The 27,490-nt window shown below is 44.5% G+C and overlaps 1 protein-coding gene across 1 annotated transcript in view; it reads right to left on the bottom strand.

Annotated features, from left to right (window-relative positions):
• The window catches only part of LOC117562065 (receptor-type tyrosine-protein phosphatase gamma-like), a 323,613-nt gene that overhangs the window by 76,134 nt on the left and 219,989 nt on the right, over positions 1 to 27,490 (bottom strand). Inside the window, 5 exon segments of the mRNA XM_034239841.1 lie at positions 3,389 to 3,480; positions 10,723 to 10,876; positions 21,378 to 22,143; positions 22,648 to 22,697; positions 23,209 to 23,317. Of these exon segments, the coding sequence (XP_034095732.1) occupies positions 3,389 to 3,480; positions 10,723 to 10,876; positions 21,378 to 22,143; positions 22,648 to 22,697; positions 23,209 to 23,317 (1,171 nt within the window).

Here is a 27,490-nt window from a genome sequence, read left to right as displayed (position 1 = left end):
GATTAGTCCATTTCAGAATAATATATATGATATGTTTTATAATGATTGATCATGAAAGTGTTCTCAAAGCTGGTAAAGGTGCAGCTAGTTTGAATGACTTTGTATACTGCAGGGTAGCTGGTGGATTTACTCCAGGTGGAACTAAAGTCTGATTTAACACTTGATTAGATTTCACATCATTACTTAGTTACTTCCCACCTATGGTTACCAAGGTCAAGATGGAAGTCCTTATCAAATCTTCTGGGAGTGATGTATGCCTGCAACACATGTTGTTTTAGAACAACTAAACCACAAAGAGATACAAAGTTGTCCTTGTCGTATGTTTATTTATTACCCTAGATCAGGGATGGGCAAATGGCGGCCCGGCACCTCCTCTTTTTGCGGCCTTCAGATTAATTTATAAACAACGTAATTAATGAAAAAAATAAATATATATATATTGTTTTTTACTTGTAGTACTGATACCATCCACTAGACTCCTAGTTACGTCGCAAGCTGCGTGCATGATTTCGTTCGGCAGCCAAATACCGCGATATAATCTGTGACGCGTTTGTGTGTATTGCTTCCCGGAAATACTCACAAGAAACACCAGCTGTTGTTATGCCTGCTGAGACGTTAAATTGCCGCTTGTAATTATGCCGTTACAAGCTTCAAAGTTGTATTTATCATCTGAATTTGGCGAACCAAGTTTAATATTCTAAAAACCAAGACTTTGTTTATTTGAAAACAAACTGTCACGGACCCTGCCGTGTTATCTATGATTAATCTACACTTTTCATTCATAATTTCAGCAGGAGGGGGGGGGGGGCAGCGCTGAGGAACAGACAGGTGTCTTTGTTGACATTCCCCTTATTGTGCGCCAGCAGAGACAGGCTATAAGGGTCTTAGGTTCATGTCTGGGTTAGTGTTCATGACTTGATGTTTATGTCATCTTAATGGTTAATCTTAATGCACACACACTTTCCGTGCTTTCCGAGTTTAAAATAGTTTTATTCCACTGTTAAATAACCTGTTCAATACAAACATGCCACTTGTAATTAAATAACATTTCTGTGAACTGGTATTTGTTTAGTGAGCTTATTAGAGGATGTTCCCTGAAAGATTGTAAAATGTCAATGAAGATGTCAGACTTAGTATATTTGTTAATAATTACATACAATACATGGAATTTGTGTGTGTGTGTGTGTGTTCCAAGTGAATCTGCGGCCCCCTGGTGGCCAGTTCATACATTATGTGGCCCCCACCACCATCCAAGTTGCCCATCCCTGATCTAGATACTCAAAATAGATGGCTAGATGTTAATAAAGACCAGTGATATGAGCATATCATGTTCTCTCATGGAACTAAGTGAAGAAAAGCTTGCATAAGTCATTTTCTGATGTTGTGTAGGTTGTGGGAGCTTTAAGCAGGACAGCTCAGGACTGTGTGCATGTTTCAGCTGCTGCAGACAAACTGTAGCCAAGTGGTCGTTCTTCAGTGGCTGACAGCATGCATACTGTAGCTGAACTGGACCCAGAGGATTGGGGCCCGCTTAGTGAAAAGGATGAAAAAACAGCTAAAACTCCGAGTGCCCCTCAGTTTAGTCTTCATCAAATATTAATAAGAGCACACACTCGCTCGCTCTCACTCTGTCTTGCAAGATATTCATTTAGGTATGCAATTATGTCAAAATGATTTGTGTGTCAGTTAACACAGCAGGCAGGGTGTTAGGCAGAGGGTCTGAAAAGGCCAATTAGCTACAAGGAGAATGGATCCAATCTCTTTTTATTGCTTTGACATATTTTTCAGACAGTGGAGTACAGTCACTTACACAATAGCATGTGTGTGTGTGTGTGTGTGTGTGTGTGTGTGTGTGTGTGTGTGTGTGTGTGTGTGTGTGTGTGTGTGTGTGTGTGTGTGTGTGTGTGTGTGTGTTTAATGGAAGGTGCTCTGGTAAGTGGCTGCTGCCTGCAGGTATATCCAGCATTAGGTCTTAAAGCGGATTATGGGATGTGTGAGGCTCTAGGTCTGAGCTTATTGAGACAATTAACACAGCTAACATATGGTCGGGAGGGAGGCGTGTGGCGCAGTGGATAGAGCCTTGGTGTTTGGATCAGGGGGTCACAGGTTCAAACCCCACTGCAGTCAGCATGTCGTTGTGTCCCTGGGCAAGACACTTCACCCCAAATTGCTCCTGTGGGGATTGCCCACAGTATTGAGTATGTAAGTCGCTTTGGATAAAAGCGTCTAACAAGTAACATGTAATGGTCAGACAGCACCCTCTCTGATGCCCACACACAGTCCCTGATATTCAGTCTCAAATGTCCGTCGAGCTACACTTCCAGTGGTCATCACAACATCATACGATATCACACCACAGTGGATAATGTTGATTCCAAAACGGGCTCAGATCCTGCTGATGGAAAAAATAAAACCAATGGCAGACCCTCTGTCTAGTCTGGACTCTGCCGTGCTGGGCACACTGGCCCTGGTGTGAATGGAGGCCTTTGAACTGAGCCAAGGCCCATTGTACTGTGAAGAGGCCCCACACGCTTTAATTGATTTTACAGGTTTGGATCCAAATCCTGGACCTGGGGGCTCCAGCTGGAGCAGCTTTCAGGCTCTGCCGAGGTTTTATGTCTGTTCTTTGTAATTATTCATCACCCCCCCTGCCTCCATCTTTCTCTTTCTTTCTTAGTTAGCCTTACATTTAAAATAAAACTAAATTCATACATAATTATCACTTACTCTCAACATTCGATGTTGTTGTTAAACCAAGGTAAACTTTGTTCATCCAAACCAGTCAATAATCTCTTGGAAAATATTTGAGAGACAGCTTTTAAAGGTGAAAGCTCATTGGTCAACAATCATCTACACTGAAATAACTGAAAAATTGACTTTAAATTCAATGTATTATGTCAACAAATGTCACATAACTGTATTAGGTTAGTTAAAAGGAGTAATATTAAGTTGAACCTAATATTTTTTATTTAAATGTAATTGTATTGCTTTTTAGAGTTATGTGAAATCTGTTCACACAATTACATTAAAGTAAACATTTCTTTATTGATGACAATGTTTATTATCAGCCATATTAGCAGCCCTGAGCCACAACACCTGCAACATTGACGGTGACGACAGAGTATCTGAGAGCAGTTACAGTAGTCGGGCTGTGGAGAAATATCTTACAACTGCCGATTCTCCAATGCGAGATATCAGAGGGAAACAGAGTGAACCTGTTTGATCCTTAAATGAGGTCCAGTCAGTGGGTAATGCTTGAGAGCACAATGTCCTGTACTACCACAATATGTTCCATATAGTTACACATCAACAAACAAATAAATAACACTTCTGAAATCTCTTACGAGTTTTGCATAGGAATTATAAATGTGCTGTGTCAGGTTGTTACCTGGAATGGGGATGACGGGGTTCGTTTCGATGGGGACCACCCTGGGGGAGTCGTTGTCTTCCACATAGAAGTGGGCCGTCTGGAAACAGCGTCTGACAGGAAGAGAAAGGTTACATTTGAACAAATTCTTAATTTCCATGAGTAAAGTCACTGTTTCTGTTAAAAAACAGAAACAGGGTTTTTTTGATACGATGAAAGTACTGTAAAACATTAAACTCCAATGGATGAGTCGGTTAGCAGTCTGGACATGTGTGTCACTAATGAGAAAATAGAAGTCTTTATATGTATTATTATTTATATGTATATACATTGCCAGTTGCCCGTCTTGGTTTAATACATGGGAAATGTCCCAACCTGTGACCTCTTATCAACGTTGTCGGGATAATTACATATTTAAAAGTTTGATCAGAAACCTAACCAGAAAAAAACAATGGCATTAGTCTTTTGTTCAAAACCTTTTAATAGTCTGTGTTGATATTTTCCTGACCTCTTGTGGTCTTGGGTGGTCTTTGAAATAAATATATTGCCTTTGGGACACAAAGCATTGATAGTTAGATGTTGTTTATCACATCTGAGCGGTATAATCTTAGCTAGGAGGTCAGTACAAATGATCTGACTGTTTACATCCACTGTTCTTAAAAAAAAAACATGTGTACCATAAGTGGTTGTGATTACCTTAACTGACGGTGTGTGTGTGCGTGTGTGTGTGTGTGTGTACACAGTATGTGTGTTTGTTTGTGAAAAAAGAGAGATTTCATCATGGTAGTTAGCAGGTGACATCCCTCCTCCCCTCAGAGTACAAATGCACTTTGAACTTCACACACACACAGTGTGCCTGCTCAAAGTGATTGAAGTCATGCAGGGAAGCGTTCAGCAGCACACACACCATCAGAAGCCTCCTGTCGTGTTTTGCTCTATAACGGTGACTTTGACAATTCTCAAATGTAGTGTTTGGCATGAAACTGCTTTGAAATGGAGATCTACACCCGGCATTTAGAGACAAGTTGGAGTTTAAATGTAGAAGAAATAGGCAGAAGAGGTATTACATGTCTTCTCTCTCAGAGAACACGAACAGGGTGAACACAAATCCAGGGACAGAGCGTGAACAAGAGGAAACTAGCTGCTTGCATCCAGCTGGTGGCTGTTTCCACAAAAACACAGTAGGTTTTGGGATTCATTTTAGGGTGGAAAAAATCAATGTGTCATATATGTGTCAACTTATGTTTTCGACAGCCATATGGCTTGGATTAAAAGACATAAGTTAATATCTCGCTCTGTTGTTCAGGTATGAGGTATTGTGGTCTAGGGGCACCAGATAATAAAACTTTCATATGGATGAATTTAGAAGGCAATAGCACGTCACCTGTTAACTCATTTAGATGTGAAGACGTGTTGGTTAATAAGGGTTGACGGCAACCAGATTTTAGAAAACATATATAACTGAAGAACTCTGCACTCAACCAAAAAGATTCAGAAAAACTAATATTTTAAAAGAAAAGGCGACCATACTACCCGCGAACGATTAACGAACGTTGCAAGCAAGCTAAAGAAAGAAGAAAGCTGAATGATGTTGAGAGAGGTACAGAGGAGAATACTACCAGCGAAAGTGAACAAGTGAATGAGGAGGAGGACAGTCATCAACCGAGCACAAGCGCAGGCTCCGCCAGCAACGCAAAAGAGATATGCACAGCCGCTGTGATGGAGGAGAGAAGTGACTCAGGAAGAAGGCATTCGCTCAAAGGATGGAGAGAAGGCTGTGACCGAGGGGAAAAGCTGAAAAAGCACACGCTTGTCCTTAATTGTTATCTTTTTTCTTTTCTTTTTGACTTTGCCTCCACAGAAATGGCAATAGCAAACATCAGCAGACTGAAGATGAGCTATTAGCCCTTAGCTCATCTGCTCCTGGAGGCTTCATTATTATTGTGGAACTGAATTCCCAAGAGGACATTTTCTGTTACAATGTAGGTTGTTGCAGGAGGCCTACATTCTCACTTTGGTACAGGAAATGACATGTGTGTACAGTTGTCATTTGTTGTGTGAGAATAAGTTATTATTTTGTTCTTTATTATCTCACTTGAGCGAGAGAGAGATTTTTATTTTTTTAATTTTTTTTTTAAAACCACTTTTATTCACAAAGCAAATAACCAAACAGACACATTGACACACATTGTCAGTTCAGAGAACGACTGAAAATAAGATCCTCATTCTCCACAGAACACCATTTTTAACCACATGGCCTCAAATTCTCCCACATTTTTTGTTAAGCAAAAGTAACCGTAGTCCGCTTTCAGTCTTGCTTTAACCATCCGCTTGAAAATCGAAACTGCATCGGTATCCAAAGATCCCGCAACTTTATTCCTCCTGCTGAGGTAGATGGCCATTTTAGCCTGCCCCAACAAAAAATTCAAAAGCTGACTTTTGCACTTTTGCTTCTGGCTGTGCCTCCAACCCAAAATGAACATTGACTTAGAAGAAAACACATTAAACAAAATCAACATCTGAGTGAGTAACTGAAAAAGACAAAGGAGTCGACCACATTCTGTAAAACAATGAAAAATGGTTTCCCTCTGTTCACAGAAAGGCCAGGCGTCAGACACTGTAGGGTTGATCACTGAAACAAACGCATTAACAGCTACCGCAGCGTGGAGAGCCCTCCACTGGAGGTCCCCACCCCTCTTAGTCAGCGGAGGCTTGTAGAGCGCTCTCCACTCAGGCCTCTGAGCCTCCGTCAGGCCCAGGTGGGCTCTCCACCGGGTGTCCACTCGCTCTTGGAGTCTGCTCTGATTCAGAACCTTTGTCACCAAATAATAAAATGTTTTGTTGGACATGGTGCTAAACTTAAAATCAGAAACATTGTCCAACTTTAACAAAAACCCCTCACAACTGAGATCAGGAAAACATTGCATCTCTGGAAAAGAGTCATTGTCATTTGGAGACTTCAGTCTGTTACAGTGAGCAGCGATCAGCGCCAGCTCTGACTGGCTGAGCTGCTGTCTCCAGCTCTGCAGCAGGAGGCTGACCACCCGGACTGACCTGAGGCTCAGATGTTAGGCCAGGCCTGCAGTGTTGTCCAGACCGGGGCCACACACCTCCACCACCTGGCCCAGCGTGAGGATCCTCTCCTCACAGAGTCTCTGTTGTAGAGAAGGCCCTACTCCACACACAAAACGAGATCCACGGACCACCGGCTCTCTGAGGAGCCAGAACAGTGAGCCACAGCACTCTGGTCTCTCTTTTTTGAGTAGTCCCCACACCTTGAAGAGACCTCCATAGAAACCCGAGAGATTGTTCAGGCGTAATCCTTTCAGGTCCATTAGGAACAGCGACTCAGCCAGACCCAGCCCACCACAGCGCTCCAATAAGGCCCGAGCTACGGGTCTCCAGACCAGGTCAGCAGGTCCAGTCAGGAACCTCTGGACGAACCGGAGCCTGAAGGCCGCCCCTCTGCTTGCCAGGTGAACCAGGCCATGTCCCCCCTCCTCCTTTGGCAGGAACAGGACGCTCTGAGGGACCCAGTGCATGCGGTCCCAGAAGAAGTCCACCATGAGAGCCTGCACCCTGGACAGCAGGTTTACGGGTGGGTCGGTGCACGCCAGCCGGTGAGCCAGCATGGAGGAAACAAGGTTGTTTAAAATAAGGATTCTCCCTTTAAAAGAAAGTTTGGGAAGGATCCACTTCCACTTCTTTAACCGGCCTTCCACTTTCTCTATAAGCCCGTCCCAGTTCTTCAAACAAAACGTGTCATCACCAAGATAAATACCCAGGTACTTTAACCCTGCCCTTTTCCAACCAAGGCCCCCAGGTAACACCAAGCTGTCAATACTGCCCTCTCCTACTGCTAAGGCCTCACTTTTCCCCAGTTGATCAATACTGCCCTCGCCTCCTGCTAAGGCCTCACTTTTCCCCCAGTTGATCAATACTGCCCTCGCCTCCTGCTAAGGCCTCACTTTCCCCCAGTTGACTCGAGCAGATGAGATTTTGCAAAAATTGCTCACAGTTTCAGTTAAAACGTTGATGTCATCTTGTTTTTTAACAAAGACCATTATGTCATCCGCATACGCAGACAATTTAAAAACATCCCTACAGTCACTTTGGAAAGCAGCTTGTAGTCGGTACAGAGTAGAGACACAGGACGCCAGTTCTTAATCTCCTGCAGGTCTCCTTTCTTAGGGAGGAGAGTGAGCACAGCTCTCCTGCAACTCAGAGGCAACCTCCCGTTACTTAGACTGTGAGGTTTAAAACTTCCTTTATAACCTCCTTTAGCTTAGGAACCACTGGACCTTCCTTTACGAAAGAAAAGGAGAAAATGCTGCCCCACAATGCCTTGTGGCCGCAGCATTTGCTGTCACACAACAGTCGGCTTTTGGAGGACCTCTGAGCCTCCACAAGGCTTCAAGGCAGCATGGAAGGAAACGCAAGGCCAGGATTCCAGCACCGGCAGCCATGGTTCCGGCTCCGGTCCTAGCCCCAGCAGCCATGTTTCCGGCTCCAGAACCGGACCTTACAGCCATATTTCCGGCTCCAGAACCGGACCTTACAGCCATGATTCTGGCTTCAATTCCGGCTCCAGAGCCGGCTCATTCAGCCATTTTTCCGGCTCCAGAACCGGACCTTACAGCCATGTTTCCGGCTCCAGAACCGGACCTTACAGCCATGATTCTGGCTTCAATTCCGGCTCCAGAGCCGGCCCATTCAGCCATGTTTCAGCCATATTTCCGGCTCCAGAACCGGACCTTACAGCCATGTTTCCGGCTCCAGAACCGGATCTTACAGCCATGATTCTGGCTTCAATTCCGGCCCCAGCAGCCATGGTTCCAGACCCAGCTCTTGCCCCAGCTGCCATAGTCCCATCTCTTGTCCCTTCTCTAGTCTCTTCTCGAGTTCCCTCTCTAGTCCCTTCCCTAGTCCCTCCTCAGGTCACTTCTCTAGTCCCTTCTCTAGTCCCTTCTCCAGTCCCACCTCTAGTCACTTCTCTAGTCACTTCTCAGGTACCAACTCTAGTCCCTTCTCTAGTCAGCTTCCGCTGGGGGTCCTGCCAACTCCATGTCTTGTCCCGTTGGGGGTCCCGTCGACTACTCTCCTGCCGGGGGTCCTGCCAACCCTATGTCCTGTCCCGTTGGGGGTCCCGCCGACTGCTCCTCTGCCGGGGGTCCTGCCAACCCTGTGTCCTGTGCCGTTGGAGGCCCCGCCGACTACTCTTCTGCCGGGGGTCCAGCCAACTCCATGTTCTGTCCCGTTGGGGGTCCCGCCGACTACTCTCCTGCCGGGGGTCCTGCCAACCCTATGTCCTGTCCCGTTGGGGGTCCCGCCGACTGCTCCTCTGCCGGGGGTCCTGCCAACCCTGTGTCCTGTGCCGTTGGAGGCCCCGCCGACTATTCTCCTGCCGGGGGTCCTGCCAACCCTATGTCCTGTGCCGATGGAGGTTCCGCTGGGGGTCCTGCCGGCTCCATGTCCAGTCCCGTTGGAGGTCCCGCCGACTACTCTCCTGCCGGGGGTCCTGCCAATCCCGTGTCCTGGTCCTCTTCCGTGGGGGTTCCTGCCGAGGCCTGTCCCACCAGCTCCGGTTCCTGTCCGGCCGACACCGGGTCCTGCCCGGCCTTCGGCGCTGTTCCGTCAGCGCCTTCCTGCCCAGCCTCCGGAGCTGTCTGGTCTTCGCCCTTGAGCCCGGCCCCCTGAGAGTCGCGGTCTTCGTCCTCGAGCCCGGCCCCCTGAGAGCCGCGGTCTTCGCCCTTGAGCCCGACCCCCTGTGAGCCGCATTCTTCGCCCTCGAGCCCGGCCCCCTGACTTTCCCGGCCGCGGCCCTTGCCCTCATGCTCGGCCCCCTGACTTTTCCGGCCGCGGTCCTCGCCCTCATGCTCGGCCCCCTGACTTCGCCCCTCCATAACCCCCACCTTGGACTCTGTCTTGCCCCCGGGCCGTCCGCCCGAGTCCCCCTTCTCGGCTTCTGCCTTGCCCCCGGGCCATCCGCCCGAGATCCCTTCCGGGTCCTCCGCTGTGCTCCTGGGTTGTCAGCCCAAACCCGTCCTCCTGACCCCCTCCACCCACCCTGATGGCCCTAGTTTTGTGTCCCTCCACCCTCCACCCACCCTGCTGGACATTGTTTTTTTTTTTGGACGTTTATTGGACTGTTTTGGTGTTTTAGGGACGTCTGGAATCCGTCCCTTGAGGGGGGGGTTCTGTTACGATTATTGTGTTATGTCACGTTTTGTATGTCTTGTTTTGGGTGTTTTGCTGTTCTCCCTGTCATGTTTTCCTCTTGTTATATTGTCTGGTCCTTTTCCCTGTGTTTTTCCTCCCGTCGTTAGTTTCCCTGGTGTGTCTAGTTGTCTGATTGTTTTCACCTGTGGCCCTTGTGTTTCTCCTCCCCTGCCCGGCTGTTTCTCGTCTTGTGATTACCCCTCCCTGTATTTAGTCTTGTCTCTTCCTGTGTTCAGTGTTGGTTCGTCGTTTGTCTGTGTCTGTGTTCACCGGGGAGTGTTCTGATTGTCCGTGTGCCATATCCTTGAAATAAAGGTATTTTCAGTTTTTTCTGCATTTGGGTCCTGCCTGCTTCATTCACCGTAACAATCTAATCTTAAAAACCACGAATTATCCTAAAAACAAAAATATTTCACCATCACTGAAAGAACACATTCACATCAAACAAGTCCCATTGACTCTCCTATCAGGAAGCTGTGCAGTGCTGGAAGATGAAACTCAACTCATACGATGACTTTAATTTAGTGTATTATGTCAACAGATTTCACATAACTGTATTAAGTTAGTTGAAAGCAATAATATTAATTTGAACTGTTTGACATAATACACTTAAAGGTAGGGTAGGTAAGAATGGAGAAACCAGCTCGAGTGCGCTATAATTTGAAAGTACACAACCGAAAAAAATCTGCCTCTTCCTTCAGACTTCCTCACAGAGTCCCTCCTCCAACACACACGAACGCGCACATGACCAATGAGGGCACGAGATAAGTTTGTGCACAGATGGAAGGCTGACAGGCAGTTAGGCCATCCAGTTATTTTAGCCGGGCCGGCTCAGATGATTGGTCGTGCTTTTTACAGCGCCACGGCTTCCACATATGAAACGTTTTAATGTATTTATTGTCAAAGCATTTAATATATTCATTGCTATCGGGACGTTACAACAAGTGTTTCTGAAGTGAATTACCTACCCTACCTTTGTCAACGTTTCAGTTTTTTTAGTGCATGTAATGAATCAAAGGGATGAGGCCCATCCTAACCAATAAACAAATGCGGAATCAAAAGTGCAACCCTTCAGTCATCCACCCTCTAATCTCTAGACACACCCCTCTTCAGAGGCTGATATGTGATGGTGTTACCTCCAGTAGAGCAGCACAGCCAGCAGGAGGGTGAGGCAGAGGAGGGTCAGAGCTGAGACCACCACCAGAGGAACCAGCCACTCCACACGGCCCAGCCCCCCCCCAGCCCCCGGGCCTGCATGGTGGGTCAGGTTGATCACAGCACTTGGGCGGTCTGGAAGAAAATGATGGAGAAAATAATGAAGGCGAACCGTCTGCAGGCAGAAAGACAATATGACATGTCTGAAATGACACGAAGGTGGAAGAATCCAAGAGAAAAGGGCTAAAACCAAGTTGGAATTCTAATTCTTAATGAAATTGTTAATCAGGACTGGTTTTGAGTGAATGTAATGAAGAAGTAACAATAAAGAAGAAGAGGTAATAAAACAGGTAGTATTAGTGTAATAGTACCGCTTTCTATGCATGGTCATTGGTTCAGGATTATATATGTTTTCCTTCATATTATAAGACAACTATTTTACCGAACAGTTATATTTTAAAAGAAAAGGAACTCAAAGTCAGAAAGGTTGACATAATGCTCTCCCTCTTTTTTTAGTGTTGGAAACAAGTTTACCTCTGAGAACACTTACATGAAAAAAAACTACAACCACTAAACGTGTTGCTGTCTGTGTTCGTAGCAGATGGAAATTTAGCTAATGACAGAAATGTATCTGAGATCTCCAACAGTGTGGGTTGTGTGTTTGTTGTGGTCTCACACACTATTTACAGTCAGTGTGAGCCAGCCCCAACCTGATGAATTTCATCCTGTGTGACAAGATTTCTGACAAATGCAGTTATTAAACATGCAGAATTACAAAGGGCAGTTGTACACATCATATAGAGTGGTGCAGGGATGACGTATTTACCCGGAAGTAAGTTGTGCATGCAGGGTTCGAGTTATAAACTGAGCTCTATGGGGGTCTTTAAAATGAACGCGTACACACACACACACACACACACACACACACACACACACACACACACACACACACACACACACACACACACACACACACACACACACACACACACACACAGCAGCAGCCCTCTACTTGCTACAAACTTAAATATGAAAAGGTTCAACTACGCACACACACATCATCTCGGCTCGCGCAGCACACACACAGACATAGATTGCGCAATAATGTATTGCGCACCTTGGAGGTGCAGTGCAGGCATATTGTCATTCAAGAGATGCGTAGTTCTTTTGGAAAACATGTTTTTCTTTTAGCCTATTTACCTCGTTAACGTAAATAATACTCATTACATTGACACATGCATTATTTGTGATTAATATAATGATTGTTGGTAATGTATTAGCGACCCCCACAGATGTATGATTTCACTGCGTCCGTGGGAGCTCAGACCCCTCCTTATGGGAGCTCAGCTCCCATTGGCTCCCACCAGCGACGTGCAGTCAGGGGAGGCAGGGGAGGCAGAGCCTCACCTGTCATACTCATAGACTGGCCATACTACAATGTAACGGAAAAACAACTAAAGAAAAACTAAATAATAATAAAATGTCTCCACTGATCTGTGTTGTAAGTGTGATTTCTGTTTGATTCCAATCGCTTTTTATAGTCAAAATCAGCAAATTTGCCGAGCTCCGCTACAACTACATGGGAGCGATGAGGAGTGAGGCAGGGACGAGCTCTGCCTCACGTAAGCCCACAGTAACTGGCTGGAGCACGGGCACTAATTTAGCGCGGGCACTTATTTTGTGAGCGCGCTCAAGCCAGTTACTGTGTGGTGAGGTGAGGCACAGATGAGCTCTGCCTCACCTCAGAATGCGTCACCCCACAGAAACTGGCTGGAAAGCGGGCCCTAAGCGCATGCCTGCACCATCTCACTGTATGTCACCAATGTAATGTTTGTAGATCCCTTTATTACATTTATCCTCGCCATCCATAGTCTCTAAATAACTTATTTCACGTATATATGATATTTAGGCTCGCTGTACAACGGCAATGAAAAAAGCACCAGGAGAGGCAGCCATAACCTCTGCCGCACTGAAGGGGGCGCACATGAGCCCACAGGTCCTTGTTGCTACTGTTATTCTACGCAGAGACGGTATAGACGTAAACAACAAACTAGACTTTTGAAACTAGAGGAAGATAAGGAGGACTTTTACAAAAAAGTAATAGAGATTGTTGTCCAGAAGGATAGCATGGACTTCATCTTCAAGTCAAGGTAAGACCACATTGGTAATGAAAATTGGTTCTTACTAAGAAAGAACAATCCAATATTTAGATTGTGGGTATCCTTTTGTTGAACGGTCTGTTTAAAATGAATCGTAACATCAGACCAAAAAAGCTTTTGAAAATAACAGAATATTTCGATTAAGGTCAGAATATAATATTTGTAAATCTGACTCTGAAAGAGTCAGTGCCTCACCAGCCATGAACCTCACCGCACGTCACTGGCTCCCACATAACTCAAACCCTGTGCGCATGGGTTCCCTCTACAAAAAAAGGGATTTCTTCATAGGATTTTGGGAAAATAGCTCGAAATAAGGTCTGTGCAAAACGAACCTGTTTGATAAATGCAAGTTTTGTTCAGCCGGATAATCTCCACATGTCTAACCTACTTTTATAATGTTCTAATCATAAATCTAATCGCCAGAAGCAAAATGCTAACGTTATACTATAAACTAACTACAGCAGAGTACAGCAGCACGACTTCAACGTCACGCCAACTTAAGATCGATATTCAAATTACAGATTCAAAATGGTACAAGTTGAAGCGTTTGTTTGAACAGTCTGCAGGAGGCAGGTACTTGCTTTCAAGCAGAACAGGGCAAACAAACTTAGCAGGAGTGTTTACGTGTTCGGCGTAATGACGTACAACGTCCTCGACAACTTCTGTAGTCCTATTCAGCCACTTGTTAACAACCATCAGACACGGAAACTCTTCAAAAATCACCAGTGGGGTCACTGCTGATGGATTTAATGTCATAGAACAAAACGTGATCTGTCTCTTGACTTTGTGTCAACCACAGACCTTATTTCGCAACACACTCTCACTCCCTGATCGTCCAGGAGCGACGCTTGGTCAGGGTGACCGTGGCGTGCAGTTGGGACGCACCGAGTCTCCTTCAGCTTTCAACTGATTGCAATGTATTCCCATCGGTGGCGGTATTTGACGCTCAGGGAAGCACCGCATCCGTCCATGTCGGCGGTAGTTAAAGGCAATGTGAGCGTCCATTCCCATTGGATAACGGAGGATTTTACACCCGGAAGTAAGTATTCTCCTTTTACAATGATATCTGCATTACTCATCAACTCAAAAACATCAGTTTATCCTTGTTAATTACACAACATTGATTGGTTTAAATTGTGGACAACGCTTTTGTGTTTTTCCCCTTCGATTCTGAGAAACAAATAGTTGTATCGGAGTTTAGGACACTACCCATAATCCTCAGCTATCGTTTGGGACTGCAGCATCCGCTTTGCTCGACAAACCCCGTGATTAGTCCTCAAGCTCTGTGATTGGTTGACCTCTGACTGTATTCCATATGAAAAAAATGTTTCGTAAAAGATAAAATCATACTTTATTCAGCTGGTGCTTGCATTAAATATTACACATCTGGCTTAGTTATTTATTTATCTACAGAGATTGGGCTTCAGAATAGACCGGAAACCATTCATGACTGTTTTTAAATGCCTTTGTAAAGCACTTTGAATTGCCTTGTGTTGAAAAGTGCTGTATAAATGAACTGGCCTTGCCTACCTATGGTCCGCTGCATGTTTTGTTGAATGAGTTATATTTTATGAAAACATTTCAATATTACATACTAAATAGGGGGAAAGTAGAAGGTCAATGATAGAAATATAGAATATAAAAAAAAAGAAGATACTGTAAATGATCTCTAGAATAAAACAGTTTAGTGCCGGATGTACAAAGATATTAATGGATGTGCAAAACAGACAAACTAATTAGGCTTTATTAAAACATTAAATAATACTTTAGGTTAAAGGTGGGGTAGGTAAGTTTGAGAAACCGGCTCGAGATACAGTTTTTGTTATATTCCATGGAATGCTCTTAACATCCCGATAGCAATGAATATCTGAAGTGCTTTGACAAAAAATCCATGAAAAAAATATCATCTGTGGAAGCCTGTAGCTACTGTAAAAAGCACGACCAATCATCTGAGCCGGCCCGGCTAAAGTAACTGGATGGCCTACCTGCCTGTCAGCCTTCCATCTGTGCACAAACTGATCTCGTGCCCTCATTGGTCATGTGCGCGTTCCTGTGTGTTGGAGGAGGGGCTCTGTCAGGAAGTGGCAGATTTTTTCCGGCTGTGTATTTTCAAATTCTAGCGCACTCGAGCTGGTTTCTCCAAAATTACCTACCCCACCTTTAAGGTCTTCTTTTAAATACATTTAAGCAAAAAGCTTTGGCGGTATCTACAGATAACTATTAAGCCTGACAAAGTACTTAAAGTCTAATATATTGCATGGTTTGTTTTGGGACTTGACAATGAACTTTCCTGCAATGTTAACTATGTTGAAGCACTTATTTAACTGATATTATACACATTAATTATACTCTTATGTATGTAGATAGTATAAGAAATGTGCAGAATGTTGACAGTTTAATGGTGGAGGTATACACACATATTGATAGATGTCTTGTAATGCGCTGTTGAGGAACCTGCGACCCAAGTTTTTCATTCATTGCATAACTACACCGTAGTTGTGTATATGATATGTCAATAAACCTTTGAAAATCTTGAAATCTTGAAAGGGATGTGCAAAATAGCCATAATATACAGTCTTTAATGAACTATTAGTAGAGAATAACGAGTAATGAATATACTTTATAGAGATCTGCAGATAAATGTTTAGTCTTCTCAAGCATGCTAGTATAAACATGTCCTGGCCATGCTGCATCTGTGTATCACAGATATAAAACAATATATGGCACTGGTTAAGACAGAAAATAGGCATTCCCTTTAGCATGAGCTTGTTCTTTCTAACTGAAAATCTCAGTGCTGCAGCAAATACAAAGCAGCAGGTTTCACACTAAACACAGCACCCAGCTGTTGTTCTCCCTGAGCCCTGCACAGGAAGTGCAGCCAGATAACTGCATCACAACAACACACAGCTCCGGATAATCTGAGTCACTAAATCTACACCACAACCGTCCCCACCACCTACCCACTTCAGTCGTGCTGTTGTTGGAGCTGACGCCGGCCCCCATGGCCACAGTGTCTGCCTGGAGCCGAACACTAGATCAGGCTTCAGCGCTGCACCACAGCTGGCCTGCCTCCACCCTCACTCTGCATCTCCTCCTTACATCCACACACACATGCACACACACACACACACACACACACACACACACACACACACACACACACACACACACACACACACGCACACACACACACACACACACACACACACACACACACACACACACACACACACAGCCACTCACTAATGTGCAGTGTGTTACATACTGCACAGACACTAACACACACACACACACACACACACACACACACACACACACACACACACACACACACACACACACACACACACACACACACACACACAGCCACTCACTAATGTGCAGTGTGTTACATACTGCACAGACACTAACACACACACACACACACACACACACACACACACACACACACACACACACACACACACACACACACACACACACACACACACACACACACACACACACACATGTAACTATAAATGAGGCAGAGCTTCCCCCCCCTGCAGCTGAGTCTAGCCTGCAAGCCTCATCTCCTCTCGCCATGTCTGAAAGTAGGCCAGCACTCAGATTAGAGCTGGAAGAGAGGGAGAGTCAGAGAGAGGATGAGGAGGTGCGTGGAGGAGAGAGGGGGGGCAGTGGGCAGAGGAAAGCATTATGTCTGCTCTCAGCTCCTGCTGGAACTCTGTTAACACTTTACTTTACTGAACACTCTACATCCAATCTATCCATCACTTACTGCATTAAGACGTGTGCAAGAGGCCAGTTCCACAAGGACGTCTGCATCGTGTTCATGCTCCTGCTTCATCTTCCTCACAACAACACTGATCAGAAATATCAACTAAGCTGGTGACCTTTATATAATAAAGTTACAAGTCATGGTGACTTCGCTAAAGGCCCTGTCACACTGTCCCGAAATTGACACCCGATGGACACACGATAAAGGAAATGTTCAAATTCGGCTGTGATCGTAGCAACATCGGGCCATTCGTGAGGGCATCTTAAGCCATCGTATGACCGCCGGTGGAGTTTCTCAGGCTCCGGCAGCAACTTCGTGAGCGGCAACTTCGTAAGGCATCGTGAGGGCATCTTGTCAAATCGTGTCATCTTCGTGTTATCATCGGTGCATTCACCCTCACTCTGATCGGGGCGAATGCCCGATGGCAACGATGATAACAAGATGCCCTCACGATGGCCTTACGAAGGGCACAATTGACACACGAATTCAACACGAAAATGAACCTTCGCAAGGTCCTTCGGCAATTTTTTGGCATGCCAAAGATTTTGCCACCGCTCACGAAGTTGCTGCCGGAGCCTGAGAAACTCCACCGGCGGTCATACGAAGGCTTAAGATGCCCTCACGAATGGCCCGATGTTGCTACGATCACAGCCGAATTTGAACATTTCCTTTATCGTGTGTCCATCGGGTTGTTTTATTGCACAACAAAATCATGCAAACATATTATGTAAATAACCCAATTTGTGTTCTGTGAAACTAAAAACGATATAATATATTATTTTGAAGGACAGTTGACAGGAAGTTGTTGTTGTTATGGAAACAACATTACGGAGAAAACGTAATATTTTCTACATATAACGACGGATAAAGTAAAGAACAAAGTCTGAAGATATCAGTACAGTATCATAGTACTGTAACATAATTGTTTTTGTTACTTTCATTGCAGTTGTATGTCTTAAATGTAATGTAAATGTTGCCTTCGTGTGTGGTTCGGGGCCATCTTTGTGCGAAATTCACAATTCCATATTCGTGTGTCCATCGGGTGTCAATTTCGGGACAGTGTGACAGGGCCTTTAACACTGAACGACATCGGTGGATGTAACGAATTAAATATGTTGTTGTAACTGTAAAAAAGTCGTTTTTTGTGTACTTGCACTAACTATTTCTAAAAGTAGGTAACTTTACTTTTGTTGAAGTACATCTATTTATGTGTTACAGAGTAAAAACACATGAAATATATTAAGTGTGATAATTAACGTAAAGCAGCAGAGAGAAGCTGCAGGTGTGTGCAGATCAGAGAACAGCACACACATGCACTATGAAATACATTTTATTTAGAATGAGATGATGATGGGTTAGTGTCACCATGATTGTACTTTATCACTAAAATGTATTATTTATCTAAAGCACCAATCAAAGAAAATGTAAAGTGGCACAAATCAAACACACCTGTGATGTTGTGTGCTCAACCTTTACTTGAGTTACATGGTTTGGCAACCGCTGTCACCTCTTGCAACCCTGTCTCCTAAAAATCACGTTCCCACAGAACTAAACTGCATTCTCAATTACGTTTAGCTAGAAACGTATTTTCTCCCACGTTACGTTCGTTATGAACGTATCTCAAATACGTTTATTTTCTATGTTCTAGAAACGTATTTTCTCCCACGTTACGTTCGTTATGAACGCATCTCAAATGCGTTTATTTTCTACATATCTTTGCCATTTATTGTCTTGCTTATAATAATGATAATAGTCATTTATAAATATCATTTTAGAGCACACATTTGAAATCAGTAGGCGAGGCTGTAATTTCGCCAGCTGTTACTCTCCTGAGTGAGGCAGAAAATAATAGTTGTAACATGCCAAAAAGCTGCTGTGTCGTTTATTGCACCTCAAACATTAAAACAAATCCAGTGTTACGTGTTTCTGTACTTCCTCTAAGAAGAAAGGACAGTAACAGAAGATCTCTGTGGCTTCAGGCTTGATCGCCGTTCAAATGACAGTGTTGGTTTCCCCAAAAGTGGGCGGGGCTGTAAAGTGACGTAGATTTTACTCATCTATTATTCAAAACCATTCTATTTATTCTAACGTAAATTACATGCCAGTGTTTTATCTTTTTATTTTAAATCGTATAATGTCGGACTTTTTTTCCCGTCTGTGAGGAAAATAAATGGGGCTCAGAGCCTCAAAATACTGAAATCTGTATTTTTGAAATGCTACAAAAGGAAAACTTGCGCGGCTCTCATGTCAGGGGTACCTGAGTGAGTGACATGCAGGCTCTGCATGCACAGCAAACCACCAATCACAATCATTCTTGATCAGATCACAGCAGGCCCCGCCCCGCTAGTTTGCAGACCATCAAAACACTGGTAAAAAATGAGCGAGGCACAGGAGGACAATACCTTCATCCGGTTAAATATAATATCGCAGGGGGGAAAAAATCACAATGTCAGTTTTTTTCAATATCGTGCAGCCCTACATATTATAGTATATTATATATATACGTATATTAATTCACCCATTTATTAATTATATGTTTTAAATTTGATAACACCACTGTGTTTCGTATCCCCTAAACCTCCAGGGTGTACACAGTTTAATACTGGCAACTTCTTATTGTGGGAAATACGAAAACGTCTTACGGTACGTCCACACAGCAGCATTTCGAAAATCTTGAAAATCTTGGAGCTGGGCGTGTCTGAAAGCTTGGGGATTTTTTGCGAGCAACGCGACCAACAACCAATCACATGAATCTCCCGCCCCCGATATGCAAAGCAAAAAACCCGGGGATTTTATGCGAGCAATATATATATATATAAACTCCCCAAACAGGCGAAAACCTACCAGTTTCACCCACTGTCTCTGCCACCTCCCTCCATGCCTGGTTCCTCCGGTTTGTATCCCGTTAATAGTTCTGGTCGTAAAGAACCGGGTGATTTGCTACCGTAATTTCTCGTTTGGAATATGAGGAAATGAACTGCGGTCTGGCTCTCCCTGCTTACACGCGGTTTGATTGACTAGCGCTTCTACTGTCAGATTTGCATAAACGGGATTTGATTGGCTGACGCTTCCAGCTCAGCTTCAAAAGTTGAACATTACTCAACTTTTGAATCCTGGAAATCCTGGAAATCTTCGCTTCGCTCCCCCACAATGCAGTTCGGCGAAAAGCGAGGCAAAGTGACGTCATCCCCATTCAAAGTCAATGGGCAGAGAAGCGTTGGAAGATTTGTTTAAAGCTGCTGTGTGGATGTACCGTTATAAAGAGACGTGCCATAGAACATGTTGCGAAACACACAATAGCCAGCATGTGTAGTTCTGGGGGGGGGGGGGTAAGCTGGAGCCGGGGGCTGGACCTGTCCAATTCCAGTTTTGGAAAGTCTGTCATGGTTCCATTCCATTTCATTGTAGTCCCAAACGATAGCTGGGGATTCTGGGTAGTGTCTTCGGAAACTGTAGTGTCTAAACTCCTAAAAATCGATTTGTTTCTCTGAATCGAAGGTTAAAAACACAAAGGGGGATCCCAAGGCGCTCCCAGGCCAGCGAAGAGATATAATCCCTCCACCTGGTCCTAGGTCTACCCCTTGGTCTCTTCCCAGCTGGACGTGCCTGGAACACCTCCCTAGGGAGGCGCCCAGGTGGCATCCTAACTAGGTGCCCGAACCACCTCAACTGGCTCCTTTCGACGCGAAGGAGGAGCGGCTCAACTCCGAGTCCCTCCCTGATGACCGAACTTCTCACCTTATCCCTAAGGGAGACACCAGCCACCCTGCGGAGAAAACCCCATCTCGGCCGCTTGTATCCGCGATCTCGTTCTTTCGGTCATGACCCATCCTTCATGACCATAGGTGAGGGTAGGAACGAAAATGGCCCGGAAGACCGAGAGCTTTGCCTTCTGGCTCAGCTCCCTTTTCGTCACAACGGTGCGGTAAAGCGACTGCAGTACCGCTCCCGCTGCTCCGATTCTCCGGCCCATCTCACGCTCCATTGTTCCCTCACTCGAGAACAAGACAAAAGCATTGTACACAATTTAAACCTATCAATATTGTGTAATTAACAAGGATAAACTGATGTTTTTCAGTGGATGAGTAATGGAGATATCACTGTGTAATCATTTGACAGTGAAGGGAATATATCCGGTTTATTTAGGAAAACTTCGAGACCGGAAAAACTGTTTTCACCCACGCTAACTTTACATGGAAGCTGCCGCATATACACGTTATCCTGGCGAGACCTCAGATCATCTTCGTAATATCTATCAAACTATAGATCCTACATATCGACTGGACGTGGATTCTAAAAGTACAATATACACTTCTCGCTGGAAATCTAATCAAAACGCATTTTAATGACCAAACTATTCTACAATTTAGGATTTTCCAGAGAGGGTTATTTGTGAATAAACGAATAAACGGGAGCATGTTGTTTCTTACACGACCACTAGAGGTGCTACACTTTAAAACGTGGCGAGGAGAGCGCTTGGTTCGTACTCCTGAGGAACTTATCCAGTTATCTTATGTAAGAATATACTTGGTTTTCATCAAACAGATGTCAGCCAGCATCACCCAACTACTGTATTTGGACAAGTAATACAATTAGTAGAAGATAAGAACATTATCCCCCCCCCCCAGTTCCTCCTGTCATGCTGTCGCTCTACAGATGATCATGCTAATTGTTTCAGACATGCAGAGAAGGGGCTCACCAGTGTGGATTGAGACAGGCCCGTGCTTCCTGTCCCCCCCTGGGCTGGGTCTGCGTGTGGCTGCCGGGTCCTTCAGGGCGGGGGGCTCTGCTGTCTGAACGGCTGCCTCTGAGGGGGTGGGGGTGTGAGGCTCAGGCAGATTGTGGGTGTACACCTCCAGGTGGGTATCGTCATCAGGAGGCGTGTTCATTAGATCTGGTTCTTTCTCCTTTGCAGTGGCGTCTGGTGTCTCGCTGGGTGTCTCTCTCACCGCTGTCCTGCTGTCCTTCCTCCCTGCTGCTCCCATACTTCCTGATCCCTTCCTCCCCTTCTTCTTGTCCTTCTCTTCTTCTTCTTCTTCTTCTTCCTCCTCTTCATCCTTATCCTCTCCTTCCCTCTCTCCGTCCTCTCCTTGACCTTTGCTGTTCTCTCTATCCTCCCCCCCGGCCTTGCTGTTATCTGTGTCTGCGGCCGTGGTGACGGCAGAAGCATCTTTGGTGGGTTTGTTAGGTTCAGAGGTGTGGCGAGCGGAGGGGGGGTTGTTGGATGGTGCTCTGCTCGGCCAAACAGAGCTGGGGAAGGAGGAGATCACTCCGCCACTGAAGCCCAGGCCAGCCAGCAAAGTACTGGTCACCACCGAGGCCACTGTTGCCTGGCTACCGCTGGAGGACGGGCCAATTCCTGTCGCCATAGAGACGAAGGAGAAGGGGATTCCTGAGGAAGTCCAAGTGGATGAGCCGGAGGAGATGGGGGCCATGTCTGCTGAGGAGGCTGGAGACACGGTGGGCTGAGAAACAAACTTTAAGGGATTAGTATTTGACATCCTCTGTTGTTGTCAGTCGACATTAACATTATTGACAGAGGTGTTAAACCTCTTAAAGTATATTTGAGGCAGAACACTCTATACTGTTATATTTGGGAATTCAAATCCATTTATCCTATTTTTGTAACCACTGCCAATCAATTAATCAAAGTGTTTTTATATAGCCCAATGTCACTAATGTTACACTTGTCTCAGCATATGAATACCCCACCCTCTGTCCTTACACCCTAACATTAAGGAAAGCTCCCAAAGAAACCCCACAGTTAATGGGGATAAATGTGAGAAACCTCGAGGAGAGCAACAGAGGAGGGATCCCTCTCCAAGGACAGACAGAAATGCTGGAACAAAAATAATGAATTCACTTTGAGACCTTTCTTTCCACACAGGGAAGAATAATGCTAATACACTGCTCTCTGCTGGATCAGACATGGAAAGACAATAGCAGTGATTCACGTCTGCTATCCTTACCATTCCAGTTTTCACGATCCTCGTCCCCTCAAAGATCCTTGTGGTGTTTGCTGAAAAACAGAAAGGAAGATGGGATACTCCACAGATAAACATCAGAGAGACAGCCAGGAAGCACTTCACTAAGACACACATGAGTGCACTGCAAGCACATTAATCACAACATGACAGTATGTAAATTCCAGGCGCTGAATACTTAATCGCAGAGCCAATAAACTGAATGTATGAAATGAATTCATCTCAAAGCCCTTCAGCTGCTTACTGCTGCTTTGCGTCTTTTCTTAACTCCTCTTTCCTTTTCTTCAGCCTGCAGCTGTTGATATGAGCTCACATCAATAAGCTGCATATGAAAGGTTTCGTGATCTTACGATCAAAGGAATCCTAAATGTCAGAAATTACTTAGACAATAGCACAGCGTTTTGTGTGTGTGTGTGTGTGTGTGTGTGTGTGTGTGTGTGTGTGTGTGTGTGTGTGTGTGTGTGTGTGTGTGTGTGTGTGTGTGTGTGTGTGTGTGTGTGTGTGGGTGTGTGTGTGTGTGTGTGTGTGGGTGTGTGTGTGTGTTACCTCTGAAGAGCATGCTCTGGCTGAAGTCACTGCGCATGTCATTCATGCAGATGGCCTGCACTCTGAACAGGTACAGCACATCGGGGGAGACGGGAGAAATGAGGGCCTCCTGGAAAACACACACAAACACAAACACACACACACACACAAACACACACACACACACACACACAAAACCAGTAAGGGGGTGTTGCATTGATTACGTTAGTTTCGACATGGTGATGGCTAATTATCGTCAGGTAGTTAGCGTCTCTTTCCCCCGAGTCACAGCAGGTCAAGTGTCAGTTCAGAAAAAAGCCTATACATTCATTATGTCAATTGAATTAGCAAACATCCCTAAAGATAATGTTCCATTTATTGAGATATTTGATGGATGTAATTAGTGTGTTGTAATGTGAAAGAGATGTTCGGATAATCATCATGAACATCACAGCTCCCCAGGACATGTTAACATCTTAAAGCCTGTTGTTTTGGTTCTCTTAGTGAATGTTGGACTTAGATGTTTCAGGTGGCTAAGTGTATAACCCCGAGCAAATGCTAATGTTGCTATGTGTCTGCTGGATACTTAGTGAAATCTATAATGACAAAGACGTTTCAGTTTGTCACCAAGTTAGCCCCAAGGTGACACCAGATTAGTTCAGCTTCAAAGAATCTCAGAACTCTTTGCTTAACTTCAAAAGCTAAAGGGGACACTGCAGCACAGAGCAATACCTCCCTCTCACAAATTGACACGACATTGACATGAATTGGCTGAAATTACAAAATGAATCAAATCATATTTTTCCACTAACAGAACAAAAGGCCGTCACAGTCATCTGAAACACTTTAGACCTTTTGCTTTGACCAGAAGTTTCTGCACACTTTATGCAAAGTGTCCCATGAACCAGAGACTAGCAGATGAAGTGATCTACAGAGGACTGAACATTTTAATTTCAATTCCAAATCAAAATGATTTGAACAGGCTCATCTCTTTGGCTCTCGTCAACCTCTTATGGCAGTTAAGTGTCTTACTGTGCAGAGTTGTAATGCCTTGGGTTGTAGTGAAAATAAAACACAGCTAATTGCTGAAAGAACTCTGGCAGGGCCATTTGGTCACATGATCGTCCCTGACACTGATGTGCTAATGATACACTGATTATAAAAGGATACCTTCAAGGTAACCGGGTTGATTATACGTTTTCACATGTTATCTGTGAACTGCCACACAACTCCTTGTATCACAGTCGTCTATCCAGAGGGAAGCAGATATCATTTCCATAACTGCACCATGGGACTGTGCAGAGAATCTGACATGCAACTGATAGCTTTCAGGAGAATTCAGGGGTTTCCACTAACGCTGAGGAGAACTCACGCTGGCTGCTGCTCTCACACAGGGGGAGTAAAGAGCGACCATGAACACATCTCTGTGGCATCAACTGCAGCTGAGAAACCAACACTACGCCCTCATGGAATCACTGTCTCCTTAACCCAAATATGACATAACACAATGTGCAATTACAAAATATTCTTATGTAAAGAAATACAAATAAATCCGAGAAAAATCCCTAATATTTGGTACAATAAGATCTCTACAGTAGTGTGCTACTCAATGCAATATGTTTAGAATGAGGAAAAGTTATGAATGTAATAATCCTTGCATGCACACGATGCTTCTCTCTGACAACATGTTGCCATGGACATCCTTTTCTTTGGTTCAAGCTGAAATGTCTCTCCATACATTTATATCAGGACGTTTTGAGCAGAAATGCATCGTATTCTGATGATAAATCCTGCTGATGGAGACCTCCTGACTGAGCTTCGTGTTTCTGAGTGAAGTGTCGACTATCAGATGGATTGTATTTGAATTTGTAATAACTATTGCCGTGACACACTATCTATTTCTCTGATACTTTGTTTTATATTAAAAACCTACAAAACTAATACTAACGTATACCCAACGTATACCCAACGTATACCCAACGTATACCCAACGTATACCCAACGTATACATACCTCAATCTAACAGGGACATGTGACCAATAGTCAGTTCATTCATTTGTTTTGTTTGTCAGCTAACAGCTTCAATGAATGCAGGGTATAATACAGCAGCCCTGCATAAATGCTTTCTTCAATCATATTGTTAGGATGGGGAAGTTATATAGTGATTGTAGTTTTAGTTTGTACACCCTTTTTCATGAATTATCCAGCACAAACTACATACACTACAATGTAAACATAACACCATTATACTGAAGGGGACTGCATTCATTTGAACTGTTGTAGTCAACTATACAAGCTGAGTGTTCATTGTGTGTGAAAACTGTATATGAACACCGTAACGTTCAAAGGGACAGAGGTTGGTTGTGTTACAAACAATGTGCCACTATGGAGCAGCAAGCCTGATGTCAGCCATCTGAAAGAAAGGCCCATCAAAAATAAAACATGCTTATGCTAAGTGCTATAGTGTAGAATAGCAAGGCAAGGCAAAGCAACAAAAACATCCTAATATAGCGACACTGAACTGTGATAATCATTAAAAGGTGGCTAAAATAAGTTTTGCTGCCACCATGACCACGGCATATTGCTCTGCGTTTGGATAATACCCCACTTTAAAACATTCAAACTACCCTTCAACACTTGAGACCCACTCTGCCTCTACAGTGTTTACTCCTGTCCTGATGTTCAGTGTTTCATTACAGGGGGTGTCTCATTCTGACACGGGGGACGGGTGGGATTTGGGGGTCCTAAAGGCATGAAAGTCCCTGTTGTGACCTAGATAGAGCCGTCAAGGGATAATATGAGGAATAAGAGCAAAATCAAAGGGCTGACAGAAAGAAAGGAAAAGATGTGGGAAGGGGGGAGGCTGGGCTGTGTGAGAGAGGGGAGGGATTGTGATGAGTTGGAGTAGATTTCATGGAGAGGGGTATTCTCTTGAGTTAATGATAGGAGGATAAACCCCCTCCCCTACCCCGGTCGTGGCAGGGTCCAGGCAGCCAGGGGGCACTCTCATCCCTTTTTTGCAGCCGTTCCCATTTTCACACAGAGCCGCTGGCCCAAAGTCCTGCTTTTTGCACAGGCTGGTAGCCGTGCCCCCCCCCCACAGCTCAGCATTAGTATTCTGCTGGCCGAGCGGCAGACCACAATGTAAGGGAGTGAAACCTCTGCTGCAGCCGCTCTCATGGCTCATTCTGGCTCCTGGTGACACCATTCGTAATGGAATTGATGGAGGATATTGCTTGTTTTGTGTGTGTTTAGCATCTGTGTGTGTGATCAAAAGCTTATGTCCCAAGTCAACTGAATAACTTATTAAAACCTCTGCAGACATACTTTCTCCTAATAAGTTTTATTTATCCCGAGCTCAGTGTATTTTAAAACAACACATATTTTCAATGATGCAATCAGTGTTGATTTGATATGTGTCCAAACCCTTTGGTTTAGCAAGGCCCTCCCAGTCATATTGTTGATGATGTGAAATCACACACACACACACACACACACACACACACACACACACACACACACACACACACACACACACACACACACACACACACACACACACACACACACACACACACACACACACACACACACACACACACACACACACACACACACACACACACACACACACACACACACACACACACACACACACATTCCCTGTTTAATCAGAATCTAATGAGGACAGTGATATTTATATACGTGGAAATGTACTAGATGATTAAAATATGACCAAATGTGCAGCGCATCAGTGATAATGTTAAAACATAGTCCATTAATCAAGTAAATCTGTTTGAGTTAAATAACATATGGCTGAAGGACGGGCAGTGGGTGGTGTGTGTTTTCATCTTGCAATGCATCAGCAGGGAGGGGATGTAGAGGAAAGGAAGGAAGGAAGGGGGCACGAGAGGGAGTAAATGGAGAGGAAGGGAGAAAGGGAAAGGAAAATGCAGCAAAAGAGGACAAAAGGGTCAAAAAGCAAGTAGTTAATAGCAGTAGCAATTTACCGTCAGAACAAATATATTTTGAAGGTTCAATGTGCAAGGTGCTCTCTCCTGCTGTTTAGACTGAAGTGGCCATTAAGCTTCTTGAAGAGACTAATCCATGAGCAATAATGGACAAAATCAACACTGTTCTGTGCAATATGACTCTAAAAAATGATGCTGCGATCAAATCAAATGTAAGTAGTAATCAGCCACATTGAGTGGTTATCTTTGTCTTGGCAGTCCTTGTGGTGAAGAGGAAACAGAAAGAGGGAGTGTCTTAATTCAAAGAAAAAATGTTAAACTCAGGTTTGGTG

This window comes from Gymnodraco acuticeps, unplaced genomic scaffold (genome assembly GCF_902827175.1).
Source record: "Gymnodraco acuticeps unplaced genomic scaffold, fGymAcu1.1, whole genome shotgun sequence".
NCBI classification, from domain to species: Eukaryota; Metazoa; Chordata; class Actinopteri; order Perciformes; family Bathydraconidae; genus Gymnodraco; species Gymnodraco acuticeps.
Note: the sequence above shows the minus strand (reverse complement) of the source record. Positions and strands in the feature narration are given on the sequence as shown.